The following is a 17,038-nucleotide window of genomic DNA, read 5'->3' as shown; positions in this document are numbered from 1 at the left end:
CACGATAAATCAAATTTGATCGAGATTTTACACCGAATCGGTGCTTTACCGACATTGAAAAATCTTGAGATATTTCTGAATGATCCAACATATACAAAAAAATTTAACCTTGTGACTTGATCAAAATGGAGGAGACCTCACACAATTATTATTGCACTCATGATGAATTAAATTGTCACATCAGAGCCTCACAACCGTAGAACACTCCCCCCCCCAAAAAAAAAAAAATAATAATAAATAAACGTTTTAGATCAAATTTGGTGAATAGTTTCTCTTCATGTTCTATATTTTCATTTCCAGATGCAAAAGCAGAACTGAACTTTGGTCAGTGGTGTTGCTGAAACTGCAACGAATGGCCGTGTCTGCTCATGAATGACAGAACAGCAATGGTTAAGGCCATTTCAGTGACATTCTTGACTTAGCACAGCCTACCCTTGAGCCTGGTGCCAGACTTGTTCAAATATGCCAAGCGAGTTTCACAAGACTAGGCTGCTCTCGGTAGGACAATTATGTCTTGCACATGTGTAACCTCCACGATGATGCATGGCCTTGCACATCCTCAAAGGCAAGTCTGGCTTCAAAGCTGCAGACCTCAGCCGATTTGTTAAACATTGAGTGTACAACCAATAATTCCGGGGACAAAATTCTCAACATTTTGGTCCAATATTATGATTATGAGGAAAGCGTTGTCCTCCAGCATTTAGCGAGCAAGAGGGTGAATCCTGCGACTGCTGTCAATCTTTATATAGCTGTTGTGTCTGAATGAGAGGGGCATTCCTTTGAGCATTTGCATAAGTTCTTTGATGTACAATGGCTCCACTTTGAGTGGGGGAAAAAAGTTATTGAGAAACTCATGGGAGATCAAGTGTCTACTCTTGGCAAAGCAGGTGACACTGGCAACACTCGCCAACACAGCTAAGGTGTTGATCCAGACCCTTGATTGGTGGGTGAGGAATATTGCTGGTAACATCTATGACTTGGAGAAGTCTCCAAAAGCTAAAGAACCTTTTTTAGAGGAGTAAAACCTGATGCACTTGACAGTGTCCAGCAAATGTGTAAAGGGTTCTTGGCCATTCAGAATTCTATCTCCAGTCACTTCCTTCAGATGTCAATCACAAATCGTCTTGCTGAGGTCATGGCTACTCTGCAGATCTTGTATTATTCCTTCTTTGGAAAAGAGGAGAGCATATGAAGTACAATGCTGTTGTGAAAACCCTGCAGGATTCTTGTGTCAGCAAAGCACTCTCGGAGGCAGCAATCGTCAGCCTTCAAAATACCCTCTCAAGAGAGTATCCCAAGAACTTTGCAAACATTGGGTGGAAGGATAGGGTTCTGGTTTCTATTTTCCACAGATTTGACAAGTTCATGGCAATCCACAATCTGTACAAGAGCATTCTGGCCAAGTTTGAAGGACACACCAAGAGATTTCAAGCTGAGAAGCCTCTGTTCCACCCTAACCATGCAGATGTTTTATGTTGTCAAAGTCTCTCTCACACTCACACTCACTCACGCTCAACTGACTGATCACCTTTGCGTTGGTGAGTTCTGCTTTTATGGCCATAAATGCAGCTAGAAACAAGCAGCAGTGGGTAAAAGAGTTGAGAGAAGAGCTCTACAAAGGTTACATTGCTCCTGGGAAATCCCTCATCTTGTTGCTTGGTACTTTCCTTTTTCACAATTCCACTGTTTCGCCCTTGTAAATATTTCTCCCCTACATTCACATTTGTTTCACTCTACAATGCATTCCTGTTCATGCAGAAGCAATTTAAAGATGTATAGAACAGCCCAGTAGACCTGGGGAGGTCATGCTGTTGGTAAATGCACATGCTTAACGCTTACTCTCTACTTCCTGCCTCCAGAGAGCGCAGGCAGAGTGGGATTTGGAGAAGAGCATTCGTACTCGGCTCACTTTGGCTGAGAAACAGGTATTTGAAGAAGTTCCCAAACCTGAAACGTGGCTTGAAGACCTAGCAGAGGAAGAGTTTCCATTACTGACTCAGGTACGACCCAAGATGGCCAAATTACTAGTTTTCTTCCTTGCCCTCTCCACACCCCCCCCCCCCCACCACCACCTCTGCCGTGGCATTCTTGATCTCGAAGCCATGTTGTTGGACTTTCCTGTTGGTTGATTTTTATTTACAACTGTTGGTGTGTTGTTCCCCGATCTTCCTTGTGGAAATTAATTGAGGAGGGGGAGTGAGTGAGCTTGATTTGTAGGTTGATTTCTTGCTCACTCAGTTGTTGTCTTCGTAAATGAAAACCAGACTATGTGGCATAATGGTTAAAACATCCGCTCTGAGTCTTTGGTTGGCGGTTTGAACCCTGGCGGAGTCGTACCAAAGACGGTAAAAATGGCTTGTTCTGCTTCCTTTCTTGACTCTCAGCATTTAAAGAAAAGAGTGTGGACAAACCCATCGGTTGGCATCCTTTGGGAGGAGGAAATTCCACCTTGATTACCCCACTGAGTGTGGAGAGAAAAGCGACATCATAAAATATGGCATTTCTCGTACTCAGAATGCGTTGGTTAAGTGATGTCACTTCTCCCAAGCTCAGTGGCACATTTTGTCAGAAGCTAAGTCAGGTGTTTTCTCATACATTTGTCTTCACGAGAAACACCCGCTCACTTCAGGTGCAGCCTTGGTTGGGGAGGAGGAGGGGGTTGGATGGAGGTGGACATTGTTGGAGTCAGGGCAAATATATTTTGTGCTGTGGCTGGTAATCCCCTTGTCTCCCGCATGGCTCAGGAAACAACTTGTTCTGTGCCACATGTACAGGCAAAAAGCTTAAATCTCCCCATAAAGAGGGGGGATCTCTTATGGGGAGATGCCTTGCAATAAGGGGGGTAAAGTTTGTGCCCATGATCCGACCTTGGGTACCTCCAGCAAGTATGCAATATTTGGAGAACGGCCCACCCATAAAGGAGAAAATTGTGTCTACTCCTGCAATATCGGATCGTAGCATCCTTATTCCATGGGCTCTTTTCAGAATCATCACTGAATCCATCAGATATGATGGCTGGGAGTATGGTGGCATGTCTCTTCATGGATGGTGTAGCCACGCAGCAGTGAAAAACAGACCCCACTGAGGCATGGTGATTCTACTTTCAATATAGAAACATTGCAAAATCCCAGTTTGCAATTCATGTTCGTGTTCCATCAATCGTCCTTTTTCTTTTGTTTTTCCAACTTCAGTGCCAATTCACCCCACCTACCTAAATCTACATCCTCCTCACCCTCACCTGTTATCCTATCTCTCCTTACCCTGCCCATCTTGACCCTCATCCTACCTCTGCTCTTAGCACCTCTTCACTGTTTTCTGCTTCAGTATCAGTTCCTCCTCTGTTGTCCCAAAGTGTGTGGTGTTCTAACATCTGTGGGCTCCATTCTAACCTAACAGATATCTCGCTCTCAATCGGTATACTCCTCAACACCACAAACATACTCCTTCTTTCCTCTCATCACACCTCCCCCTCTTCCCAACCCCTCAAATATTGCACCTCCCCCTGCCTGCTCCCTTCTTCACCATACCACTACCAAGTCTCATCCTTCCATTCTCCCCACCTCTACCATAACCAAAGCTCTGCTGTTCTACCACCTTGGTCATACCTGCTCTTATCCCTCTTATCTTATCTTATGCTCTTATCCCCTCCCTCTGAAAGCTTCCTTCTCACCCCTCCCTCTCAAAGCAACCTTCACACATTTTCCCCCTCCGAGCTTCCCTCTCACCTTTCTCCAAAAATCCCCCCTCGCCCTTCTCGCTCAAGTCTCCCCTCTCACTCTTCTCCCTCCAATCTCCCCCTCTCACTCCCCCTTCTCAAAGTTCCCCCCCCTCGCATCTACAAAGCTGCCTCCATCCCCTACCCTCTCTCTCTTCCATCTCATCACTCCAACTCCTCAAATCTTCAACTTCCCTCTGCCTCCTCTCATTACTCCCCACTGTACCTCAACCCATCACCAGCCTTTTCTCCTCCTTATCCGGCCCTCTCCCCGAGCTCTTCTGCAATCCCCCACACTCTTTCAACAACTCTTCTTACTCCCTTCCCCTTCCTCCCTCATCTTACCCTCTCGCCTCCTCCCTCCCTTTTCTTAAACAGTGTGGACCTCAAACATCCAGGGTCTTTCTCAAACCTGATATATCTTTCCATACAGGTTGCCACTGACAAACTAGACATAATCTGCTTAACAGAAACTTGCCTCCTTCAAGACGTCTCTGACTCCTGAGTATCTCTCCCTGGTTACTCCCTCCTCCGGTATGACAGACCTGAGCCTCGTCCTGGTGGTGGAGGAGTTGCTTTCTTCATCAAAGACTATTCCTCACTCTCCATGCACTGCCCTCACTCCACCACACCCCCAGAAATACCTCTTGCTATGCTTCCCTCCACTCCCACCTCATGTTTATATGTGTGCTGTACTGTCCACCAAACAATGATGACTCCATTTACATCTCATTCTACAAAAACATGGACCAACTTCTTTCCTCTCATCCCAACTCTCTCTTCCTCATATGTGGTGACTTGAATCGTCATCATGCCTGTTGGCTGGGTGTGGGTACCTCTCTCACCTGCCATGACATTTCAGCAAAATACTTCTGTGACTCATTGGGACTGGCACAATCTGTCAACTTCCCGACCTGGATCTCAACCAACGGTACTCCATCTCTTCTGGATCTGATTTTGACCAATTTCCCTGAAAATATCTGCTGTTCTTCCTCTGCTCCAATGGGTTCATCTGACCACATGCTTGTCAAAGTAGACATCTCTCTCTTGCTGTTATTAGAGAACGACCTCAGTACCGTTGAGTGTGGTGGTTCACTCAGGCCGACTGGCAGGGTCTTCAAGCAGCCATAAAACTTCTAGACAGGTCTCCTATCACTACTTTCTCCGAAATCAACTCGTCCTTTGGAATTATTTCAAAGAAACTTGCTCTCTCTCTCTCTCTCATGCACAGATTTATCCCATCTCGTTTTCAGTTGTCCTACCCTTCCTTCCGCCCATGGTACACTGAAGCTTGTTGGGAAGCAGTTGTCCTGAAACAACTTGCCTTCGCCTCATGGAAGGCAAATCCAACTGAAGACAATCTCAGTTCCTTCCACAAAACTTGGGACAAGTGTGTGTTTGCCCTCAGGAGAGCCAGAAAACAACATCTTTCTAATCTCAAGTCTGAACTCTCAAACCTGTCTCCATCCTCCAACTTCTGGTGGTGTCGTTAGGTCTGCTTTTGGTGGATGTTCCCCCTCCATCCCCTCATTTACCTCAAATGGCCGCACAGCTGACACTGCACGTGACAAAGATGAATGTCTAAACTCCGTGTTTGCTGCTAAATATTTTGTCCCAAACCCATCGCTTTCTGTACCCACCTTACCCAGTCACACCCAGCTGTTCTTGGACTCTTTCCTTTTCTCCTGACGAAGTGGAGAGCTTGCTGTCAAAACTCAACTCAGACTCTGCAACCAGTACTGACTGCTTCAGTCCACGTGTCCTAAAAATCTGCTCTGCTGCTCTCTCTCTCTCTCTCTCTCTCTCTCTCTCTCTCTCTCTCTCTGTCTCTCTGTCTCTCTCTCTCTCTCTCTCTCTCTCTCTCTCTCTCTCTCTGTCTCTCTGTCTGTCTGTCTGTCTGTCTGTCTGTCTGTCTGTCTGTCTGTCTGTCTGTCTGTGTGTGTGTGTGTGTGTTCTATTCACCCTGTCATTTGCTCAAGGTCTTCTGCCATCTGCTTGGAAATCAGCAATCATCACTGCTCTGCATAAAATAGGTGCAAAAACAGATCCCTGCAACTACAGAATAATCGGCCTTCTCTCGAGGTAAGAGGCTACAAGAAAGTTAGATAAAGTTAAAGCCAAACAAATGGAATGGTATAAAATGAGGAAAAGAATAAAAATAGATGGTTTATCCACAAGGCCTTGATGAACTATTGCTCTCCCCTCTGAGCTGGCTGCTCTGCCTCACATCTTGCTCAGCTTGACCACGGAAACCAAAGCCATTAAGATTATTGGAATCTCTCGCAGTGAAGCTGAGTCTTTCGGCCTATCACTTCGCCATCGCAGACAGGTCAGTGGTCTCTCTTCTACCGCCTCCTTTATGGTTTAGCACCTTCTGCTCTTTATGTGCTTTGTGTCCCCCCCCCCCCCAGGTTTCTGCAGGGCACACATGGTCCACCATCAACCCCTTACTGGTGAAACTTTCTAACTGCAGGATCACTGCTCACCTCCACTCATTTGTTCATATTTTTCCCCACCTATGGAACCAACTTCCACATCCTGTTTAATCTCATTCTTCCCTCCAGGTCTTCAAGACAGCTGTTCACCACTTTCTTAGACTGTCCCCAATCTAAAACTATGTTCTTTTCTACCCTCATTAACCCCACCCCAATCCCTCCTTCCAAATTTCTAGTTTGCCCTCCTTGGAGTTTCCTTCTGTATCCATCTTATCTACCCAATGTGTCCTTTCCCCCACCCATTATTTGTCCAAGTCTCCCTCTATCTTGGCCTTCAGCTCCGCTGTTGGTGTCCCCCCCCCCCTCTCTCAACTGCTCCTTTTGTGTGTGTCTCTGCTATTTGTTTTTGTATCCTGTTTTTCAGTTGCATCATGATCCATTCAGTGTATGAGCTCCTCCATGAGCCTTGACTATGTATACAAAAACAAATACATGTGTGGCGAAATAGGATGAAGCTTCAAAGATGTAGGAAGTAGAAATGTATTGCTCTTAAAGCTGTATTGATCATCAGATGATGGGGGAGCACGTGACAGGAAGTGGCAGGATGGGTCTCTTGCCGAAATGTGACAACAGTACTTCATGAGGGGATATATAGTTGTCTTGTTCAAGTACAATACAGCATTAGGAGGTAAATACCCCTGTGCTCAATAAAGACGACCAGCTCACTTGGAAGCTCTTTCAGACACACCAGAAATGTACTTATCCCAATTAATGTTGGGGGAGATGTCATTACCAAGAAGGCGAAGTTCAGAGGTTCTGTAAGGTTGGAAGCCCAATATGCAAATAAGGGAAAGACCTGTTTCTAGAGCGGGACATGGCCAACAATTTCGTTTTCTTTGCATTGAACGTTACCAGCCAGTCATGCCCCACTTCAACACATTCTCTAAATCATGGTCCAGTGAAATGCCAACTTCATTATGAATAGTGTTGAGTGAATTGGCAGATGTACAGTCAGTGAGCATACAGAATATTATCAAAAAGATCATTAATTCTACATAAGGAACTAAGTGGAACCAAGGACAGAGCCCTGTGGAGCACCAAAATTTATGGAGCGAGTAGGAGAAGATTAACCCTCAAGAACCACATTCATCTTCCTTTTGTAAGGAAAGGTGAAATTAATTATTGAATGCATTACTCCAGATACCCCATATTACTGAATATTGTGTAGCAGACCCTTGTGATGCACCTTGTCGAAGACCTTTGGGATATCCAAAGCCACCAATCGAGCTTCACCCTTGAGATCTCATGCCATATTGAAATGATCAGTAATTTATGATAGAAAATCACCAGGAGAGCGAAAATGGTGAAAGTCATACAGTTGGTCATTGAGAAGTTCCTTGTCCTCCAAGTGGCTGAGAAGTTGTTGATTGATGAGGCATTCAAACACCTTACTTATTACAGGAAGCGGGCTGATGAGGGAAGAATTTCCTTGAGCGAAAGGAAGAGTGGTTAACATAGATACCAAGACCATCAAAAGGATGGCAATCACATCAGTGAAAAATGTAACCAGATAATTTAAAGGAAATAGAGGAGATGCCACTGTCCAAGCAACACTCAGATAGAGCCAGCAGGTCAGGAAAGTTAAGCAGAAGAAAAGTTGGAGTGGAAGCCCTTTACATTGGAAAAAACAAATATTAGAAGGATTTGAGGCAGTTTATTTAAAGGTAGTCTGAGAGGGGTGTTAAACCAAACATCACCTCAACTAAAAAGAAAAGAAACATCATCTGTCGGTGACAATCTTCTCGCAGATCTTCCAAATACTGGATGTTCTATCATCCTTGTGTTCTGAAAGACAGTGACTTGTTGCCATGTTTGAGCTTATTTTATGCACAAAATCTCGGCTGATGGAAGAACGATGTGATTAGTGGGGAAAGGGGAGTTCTGGGACACTTAACTCTGTGCAGATCTGGATAAAATCACAAGCTGGTCCAACTTGTGGAACATATCTTTCAATCCTGATAAATCTCACACTCGTACTATGTCTCTCCGAAAGGACTGTCTGGAAAACCCCCGCATCTCCTTTCTCAACAATCCTCTTGAAGAAGTCCTTTCATTCAAGCTTCTGGGTCTCACTATCTGCCATGATCTTTCCTTGGAAAGCCACATTTCCAAGCTGGCCTCCAAAGCCAGTAGCGGACTGGGTATCCTCCGTCGTGCAAAGTCCTTCCTTGGCACACCTCAGCTCCTGCCACATACAAGGCTTTTATCTGCAGCCTGATGGAGTACTGCTCTCCCCTCTGAGCTGCTACTCCCACCTCTCACCTTTCTCGGCTTCACGCTGTGGAAACCAAGGCATTTAGGATTATTTGTATCTCCTGAGATGAGGCTGATGCTTTGGGTTTCTCACTCTCTCTCCACAGGCAGGTCTGTGTTCTTTCTGTCTTCTACCGTCTCCTTTCCGACCTGCCCCCCTCCCCTTGCTCTGCCTGAGATATGTCCCCCCTCCATTTTCCCACAGGACGCTCAAGGTCCGCCAGCAGCCCCCGTCTGGTGAAACTACCAAAATCAAGAATCTCAACTTCACTCTTTTATTCCTCTTTTTCCACCTTCGGAACAAACTCCCACACATTGCTCAATCCCACTCTTCCATCCAGGTCTTCAAAATAGCTGTTCCCCACCATCGCTTATCTTCCCCCATCCAAAACAACGATCTTTTTCTACCCCCGTTAATCCACTCCAAACCCACCTCCTTAAAATACCTTGCTTTGCTTCCTGAAAGTCCCTGCCATGTAAGACCTGAAAGTCCCTGTAGTGTCCGTCCATCTTGTTTACCCTGTGTACCCTACCCCATCCCTTTTCTTCCACAGATCTCCTCATGTCTCTGTTCCCCACTGTTTTTCCTTCCCTCTCCCACCCCTCCTGTCTCCTGCTCCCCTTCTTGTACGTTGTGCGTTTGCTCTCATACGATCCTCGACAGTGTATACAAATGTATAATTAAATCAATAAATATTGTTGTGAATTCGCGCCCGCCGGCGTGCAAACGGCCACGTAACTCGAATCACAGCACGTCGCCCACCGGACGGACAATTCAGTCGTGACCCTCTCGGAACAACGCCGTGAGCTAGTCACGGGTGGGGGTTTAACCTCACCACGATCGTGCCAATTGCCCACCCGCGCAGGATAGGGTTGCTCGCCAAATTCGATCTACCTAAGTACCTGCGCGAGTGGTCGACCGGGCGATCGTACCACGCCACAGGCCGACTCCGGACACGAACCGCTTAAGCGGTCCGTTCGTGCTACAGTGATAACCGAGCGGTGTTATCGTCGGCCTTGACGGTTCCGATTAATTACTGGGATGTTGCACCCACTACGAACCCCTTACGTGATGCAAGATGGAGAGTCAATAAAAAAAGGAAAAGAGACGAGGCAGAGCGGGAACAGTTCAACAAGCAAGCATTTTTATTCACACACACACACAGACAAGCACGTATATACAGCCATACAGTCAAAAATGCACATATAACAGTTAAAATAGTCATGCAACAAAAGCAAATGCAGAGCTACAACCGCCTACGACCGACACACGGCAACACTTACGCAGTTCCACTTCACAGACGGTGCCAACACACACATTTATACAAAAAGCAAAGGAAGGAAAAGAAAGAAAGAAGTCGCGACTTCCCTTTTATGGCTGGTGAGTCCCTCTCCCGCGACCGTCAGCATGGTCGCGCCTGGCCCCGACCTCTCTCGCGGCCGGCGAACCCCTCTCCCGCGACCGTCAGCATGGTCGCGCCTGGCCCCGACCTCTCTCGCGGCCGGCGAACCCTCTGCGGCACTCCCCATCCGGACGCGCAGGTCCACCTCACAACGGGCGCTGCCGCGTCTCCTGTCCGTGCCTTCGTGACAGGGCCGCTCGCCAAGCCGCGGGCGCAGGACCTCTTCCCGCAGACCAACTCTCGACAAAAACCAACCGAAGACCAACCAGACCACCAGCCAAGACGAAGAGGAAGAGGCGCCCGAGCGCCCCGCCCGTGTCCGTCTTTTATAGCGCGGGGCTCCGCCCTTCGCCCCGCCCCGTTCTCGGCTCCACCTTCCTTCGAGAGGGTTCCCGAAAAGGGCGTTCCCTCACGCTCTCCCTCCACCCCACCCCGTGCGGGGGCCAGGGGAGTCAGTTTTTGGCTCTGGGCCAGAGAATTATTCCCCCAAAATGAGACCCCTCCTTTACATGACCTCTGACCATTGACCTGCATCGCCCCTCCTCCACTACAAAGCGCGGAGAAGTCAAATGGGAGAAACAGGCGGGGAAACCTGCGCATCCTCGCAGTTCCCTCCTTGGCGCTTTTGTTTGCCGTTCGGAAGCGGACGTAGTGGCGAAGATGTGGTAGCGTAGATGGTGGAGGTGGCGTGGTTGTAGTGTGGTTGGTGCTGTGATGGGGATGGCGTGGTTATTGAGATGCTGTTTGTTTGAAATAAAAGATAGAAAAAGAAAAACGACTAACTCAAAGCGTCGCAGCCCAGATGGATCACATAAATTCCCTCTATACAACGGGTTTGGGCTAACTACACATGTACCTATGGAGATATCTCACCTGAGGGCCCTTTATGGTGTAATGCGAATTTCCACAGCCGTAACAATATGGAAACCTCATAATTTACATTGAAGTGAATGGGGGCGGGGGGGGGGGAGCGAAAAAATTTTGACCAACACCCCAAATCCCCCAAAATTTCTCCTATTTTTCCCTTTTCCAACGAAGCCAAAACACAAATATTATATCCTCAAAACCCCCATTTCTATTTGACTTGTGGGGGAGGGGATGGCCTTTCACATTATTCACACCTATCATATTTTCATTATACTCAAACAGTGAACCAACAAATATTTGTATGTTTTATTTTTGGGAATAGCTTGATTTTCTTGTGACAATCACCTTTAAGTATATTAACAAAGAATATGTTGGAACTTGGTTCTTGGTTTAAGTATCTTTGTTGAGCAGAGATGCAATGACAAACCTCTCTTAATGCTTATGTCTGAGCACCTCCTGAGCCACATCTCATTTTGAGATTGCGGTCGATTATTTTTCCATTGATTTATTGACATCCATCAAAGTTTTCTGTCCATTCAAAGATATTTATTTCTTTCACACACTATAATTCATTTGTAATTAAATTTATTTGTTTATCTGTTTTATCTACTTTTGTTTTTGTTATTTCTCACATTCACTATGTTTTCCATTTAACTACCAAGGCTGTGATTTTCTCCTCTCTTTGGTTTGGTTATTGCTTGGTTCTATCATCTATATACCAGTTAAAAAGGTGACCATAGCCAGTTAAAATCCCCCCCCCCCCCAATTTTTAATTTTTGTCTTCACACTTACGTTTATCTTAACTCTTAAATATCTTAACTCTTATACTTATCTTAACACTTGTATCCATAAGGGAGGCTGTCAACTCCATTTTGAAAAATAAACCTCTTATCAAAAGCCCTTAAATGTGGAATTAAGAGAACTAATTAAAATTAAGAGAACTTAATAATTAAACTTTTGGTCAAATTTTATAGCTCTACTTACAATATTAAGTCATTCAGAGACCATCAAACTTTGAGCTACTTTCAAGTTGAAAGCTATTTTTGACTATTTTTGACTAAAATTATGTAAAATATTGTCATTTTCTACTGTGAACCAAGTTTTTAGAGAATAAATCATGCTAAAATGTGTTAAGCAATGCATAAGTAATTGAAGTAAATCAAAATTAATAATTTATGGATGTTTGCTAATGATTTATTCCATCTAAACCCAATATGGGCATTTTGGTTCAATTATAGTTTGCTGGTAGCCAACTGCAAATCCAAGATGGACCCTACACAGAAAATGTAGTTGATCTGGAGGTGTTACCCAAACCTTTTTTGAAGGTCTTGTCATATAGAACAAAAAAAAATAGGGTGACGCTCTAAAAGAGTCCATGTACACAAACACCACCCCCCCTCCCCCCAGAGCCTACACTACAATGACCTTAAATTCTAAAATTCTATTAATTTTCTTTATTCTTAACCTCGCAGATAAATATTCTTTAATTCCTCCAATGTAAAACCTAATTTCCTTTCGCATATAATGTAGTTAGTAATTTTTAGGTCAGCTTGCTGACCTAATATAACCGTTCGATGTCCTCAGATGCATCCGTCTGTCCGTCCGTCCGTCTGTCAACAATTTTTATTTTTCTATTTCCTAGACGTCTCGGCCGATTTGAGTTGTAACTTGACACGATGATAATACGTGTTGCTCTCTATAGATCTGTGTTTCTCAAGTTGGGGCGTGGCAATATTCTGGTGTGGCATGAGGATTCAGAATTAATGAATCAATATATGATCGCTTTCATCGCTTTTCACTTTCAAATTTTCAAAAGTTTGAACCATGATGTGGCTGTCTGAGGAGAGCGAAAATAAATACCCAAACACGACTACTTTGGCAAGGGAAGTATTGATAAATTTTCCATCATCTTATTAAGTCGAATGTGGATTTAGTGTTGTTACCGATTTGCTGCAAGCTTAGAGAAATCGACTGGAAATCACGAAACGTGGTGATTTAAGGCTGAAACTGACAAAATTGGTTCCTCGAATAAAACAAATCTGCAGCCAGCATCAAGGGCAGGGCTCCCATTGAAATGAGTAGCAATTTAATAAAATTTGCAATAAAGTTTCAATAAAGCCTTTTGAATACATATGTAGTATATACTGTAGTGTCTCCAATCATGGTGGGGCGTACGATTTTTTTTGAAAATCAAAGTGGGGTGTGGGACAAAAAGGTTGAGAAACACTACTATATATCGTCAGCAATTTTTTGCATTTTCGCCTCGTGGTCAAGGTTACAGGGTCATCAAGTGCAAAATGACCGATTGGTCGAATGGCCTATAAGGAAGCATCGAACGGCTATAATGCATAATGGGTTTCATAGGGATTATTAAGAAGATTTAATTTGACCAATTAGTTTCTCGTTACCTCTGTCATCTGGCCCTGTTTATTGGGCAACACAAGGTCTGCTGACTTCAACACTGCTTCACGCGGTTATTTTAAGTTCAATTCAAATTCTGTTTTCACTTTTCATAGTCGCTAAGGTTGATTAACACTTGGTGGCATCAAGTTTTGTGGAAATTGAATGTTTATATCCTCGGTCTGTGTGGAATGCATTGCAGCGAAGGGTAGCTTCCATGTGCTTCCATCCGTTTCCATGCCATATAACGAGGCTGTATTAAGTTCTAGTTGATTTCTGTTTTCACTTTTGGGACCTTCTGGTGAAGCTACACGTTTAATGAAGATAATTTCCGTGCAAATCCGCTCAGAAACACTTTTCCTAAAGGCCCGGTCACACCTTGACGTTTTAGCCAGCGATGGCAACGTGTTAAAATGCATGTAAAACGCTGGCTTACGTTGAACTTTTGATGTTTTTTTTTAAAGATTCGGACGTATTCATAGCGACTTGGTCTTATGTATAACGCATTGGTAACTACACAGAACGTTTCGTTGTGTTATAGATAACTTATACCAACGAATGCTGAACCTGTTGTCGGCCTACACAACCGATGCCCAACGATAGTCTAACTCAGGCATAGTGCGTTGCACGCATCGCCGACGATGTCGTGACGTAGCCTATTAAAAGGCTGACGCACAACGATTCGAATCATAACTCCCGTAGAAATGGAAGGGTCAAAATCGCGGTCACACCTTGGCGATCTTGCCAGCGTATGCCGACGTAACAAAAAGTGTCTAAAACGTTGGGGCACGTCGAATACGGTATGGGTAAGTTTGGTATGCGCGAGTAGAACGCTAAATACGCTATCATACGTCGTAGTAAGTAGAGTACGTCAAGAAATTTTGAACATGTTCAAAATTTTACGACGTACTCGGCGTATGACACACGTTCCGCATGCGATGGGGATAAGTTTTACACACGATATGTGGACGCTTACACACGTCTACAAAGGCTACTTATAAGCTACTCATAAGTCGAAACACGTCGCGGTAATGTCTTTTTTACGCGAAACTTATTTCTAACTGATGTTTGACGTGCTTTGAAGCAATTCTTTACGTAGCCCCAACACACATCGACGTATGTAGACGTATTCCAATGACATCTTCCGGTCGACAAAAAAAATAAATTAACGTGTTTCTAGCTTACAACTGCCATATAAAGACGTGTTCCCAGCGGTTTTGGGAATCGGTATATAAAAATGGTGCTCATAAAAGGGGAACCCAACAGTGTTTTCGAGTCCTTTTTGAGTCGATGTCCATGTCAGCAGTAACAGTATCAGTATCAGTATTACTATTAGTATTAGTATTAGTATTAGTAGTAGTTTGTTCATGTTGGCAGTAGTAGGTGGGTGTGAGGGGGAGGGTGTGGGTTATGATGGATCGTCCTTGCGTCCGCGTGTCCACGGGTAGGTTCATAGGCTGACACTCAACGATTTAAATGGCTGCATCTCCACTATTGAAAGTAGACGCTTGCGCTCAACAATTGGATTTTTTTTACACTCAACGACTTTTAAACGGTACCACTCAGCTAGTTTCATTGTTTACAATGAACGATTTAAATTGCTGTCACTCGCCTTTGTTTTTTTTTTATTTTTATTTTTTTTTTGACGCTGGGGTTTGGAAATTTGAAGCGTTTCTTCTGAACGTGTTAAAACGCTCAAACTCGACTATTTTAAATAGATGCTGCCGATGGACAATTGGAATCATAGCCAAACTAGACATCGAAGTGTGAACATCCTCGTCATGCCGAAGAAAAGTTTGAAGAATGCTGCAAATAAGTGTCCTGGCCGTGGCCGTGGACGCTGACGCAAGGACGATCCATTATACCGACGTCTTTCAGCCTATGAGTAACTTAAAAGTAAAGTCTGTCGATGTGTGGCAACGATCGCGTAACGTGCCAACAACACGTTAATCATAGGTAGGAAATAAGTTTCGGGTACTCTAAACACTACCTCGGCGTGTCTCAACTTATGATTACCTTACAAGTAGCATGTGTTGACGTCTGTCAACGATCGCAGACCGTGCCTACAACTTGTGGCCAGCGTAGTGGAACGTGTGAGTCATACGCCGGCATACGTCGTGAAATTTCAAGCATGAAAAAATTTGAGGACAACCGAAAAGTACAACGTTTAAAGCCAACATACAACGACGTATGGCAACGTACTACGACGTATGCCAGCGTGCTCTCAATGTTATCAAAACTTACCCATAACGTATTCAACGTGTGCCAGCGTTTTAGAAAAAAAATTCAAAATTCGGCTAAAACGTCAAGGTGTGACCGGGCCTTAAGGAAAATATATTCAATTCAAATAACCGTGAGACTGGAAGGGACACCACATGCTATCTGTTCACTGCTTCACCTCATATCCTGTCCTCCTGAGGGACTGTTAATTCGTAGTATCTGTGAGATTAATGTTTATATTTTAGATGGTTTGGGGATGTGCTCTACCAGTATCTGAAAGAATTTCAGTGAAAAACGGACGTTTTAAAATTTTGTTAGGGCATTTCATCAGACGGCGAGCTGGCTGGTCACGTGACGCCGCGCAGATGTGCAGGCAGCGAGTGATTGAGCTTCTCGGTGGCCCAAGGGTCCTTTTTAGTTGGGGTCCAGCTCTGTCCTGGATACAGCCATTAAATGCACACACTTCGAGTATTTATTTCACTGCCATAAATGCGGGTTTGAAAATTGCATAATGATGTTGGGAATGATTCCTAGAATATGGAGATTTTTGCTTCGAGCGGCTTCACGCATTTATTTTAAATTCAATTTGAATTCTGTTTTCACTTTCTGGAGTTGCTCAGGTTGATTAACACTCGGTTGTATCAAGTTTTGTTTCCGAGCTGACCGTCAAACCCGCTTGGGTGTATTATTCTGTTGGTTTGCCTTTTGTAAGAAATGATTGTTAATAACTGTGAAGCCGTTCCTTCAAAGGACTTTATCAGGTGCATATGGCAGGTCTTTGTGTTTGTTATGGAGTTCTTCTGGATATTTCAAATCGACCTCAAAATAATATCCAACTTTCGCTTCATCTACTGTAATTATTTTTGACAAGATATATCGATGTTTTGTAAAACTTTTTCATAATTCTTTTCTTTCACCCATTTAAGGTTTTTTTTGTTGTTGTTTGTTTTTCAATAAAAAAATTTCAGTGATTCTTCACTGAGACATCGCGCTGAACCAATATTCTGTATAACACGATATCTCAAAATGTTGTGTGGGGTTGTGGATGAAACTTGGTGGACACGGGTGTGTGGCAAGGACGAATTGTTTCGTTTTTGGTGAAGATCTGAACCCGAATCTGGATATGTGAATTATTTATATTTTAAAGTGATTCTTCACCATTGAGAGATGGTGCCAAAAACGATATCTCGCATGATATTTCAAAAATGTATTGGGCCTGATATGTTCTTGTGGATCAGGCATTGCGTGGCAGAGGTATGCGCTCTCACGAGTGCCCTTCGAGTTGCATTTAAGACAATAACCCATTTATTTATGAGAAATATTAACAGACTTGCACGAAGCAAATACTTCTTTTGATTTTTCTATCATTATTTGAAATGCAGCCTTGAATATCATCAGCACTTTAAGAATAACTTTCACATTTTCATCTCTCATTTATTTCGGATTAAAATCAACTGTGAAATATCAAAATCTTTTCCTTTTCTTAAAGCAACCATTTTATTGGATTCGCTAGATATCCCTTATTGTCGGGTTTTCCGTGTGTGTGTGTGTGTGTGTGTGTGTGTGTGTGTGTGTGTGTGTGTGTGTGTGTGTGTGTGTGTGTGTGTGTGTGTGTGTGTGTGTGTGTGTGTGTGTGTGTGTGTGTGTGTGTGTGTGTGTGTGCCTGCAACGCAAGGCTCCACAGC

General features: G+C 44.1%; 1 protein-coding gene across 11 annotated transcripts in view; it reads left to right on the top strand.

Annotated features, from left to right (window-relative positions):
• Window positions 1–17,038, top strand: part of LOC147030298 (sentrin-specific protease 1-like) — a 147,741-nt gene that overhangs the window by 55,492 nt on the left and 75,211 nt on the right. For all 11 annotated transcript variants that reach the window (XR_015056297.1, XM_085874218.1, XM_085874213.1 and 8 more), the window contains one exon: window positions 1,860–2,000. Coding sequence is in view for 10 of the 11 variants with exons in the window: in XM_085874218.1 (XP_085730344.1) it covers window positions 1,860–2,000 (141 nt within the window). In the remaining variant the exon portion in view is untranslated. The remainder of the gene's footprint in view (window positions 1–1,859; window positions 2,001–17,038) is intronic.

Source organism: Eptatretus burgeri, chromosome 3, assembly GCF_056783735.1.
Source record: "Eptatretus burgeri isolate ZD-2024b chromosome 3, Ebu_testis_v1, whole genome shotgun sequence".
Taxonomy (NCBI): Eukaryota; Metazoa; Chordata; class Myxini; order Myxiniformes; family Myxinidae; genus Eptatretus; species Eptatretus burgeri.
This window is presented reverse-complemented; position numbering and strand designations above follow the sequence as displayed.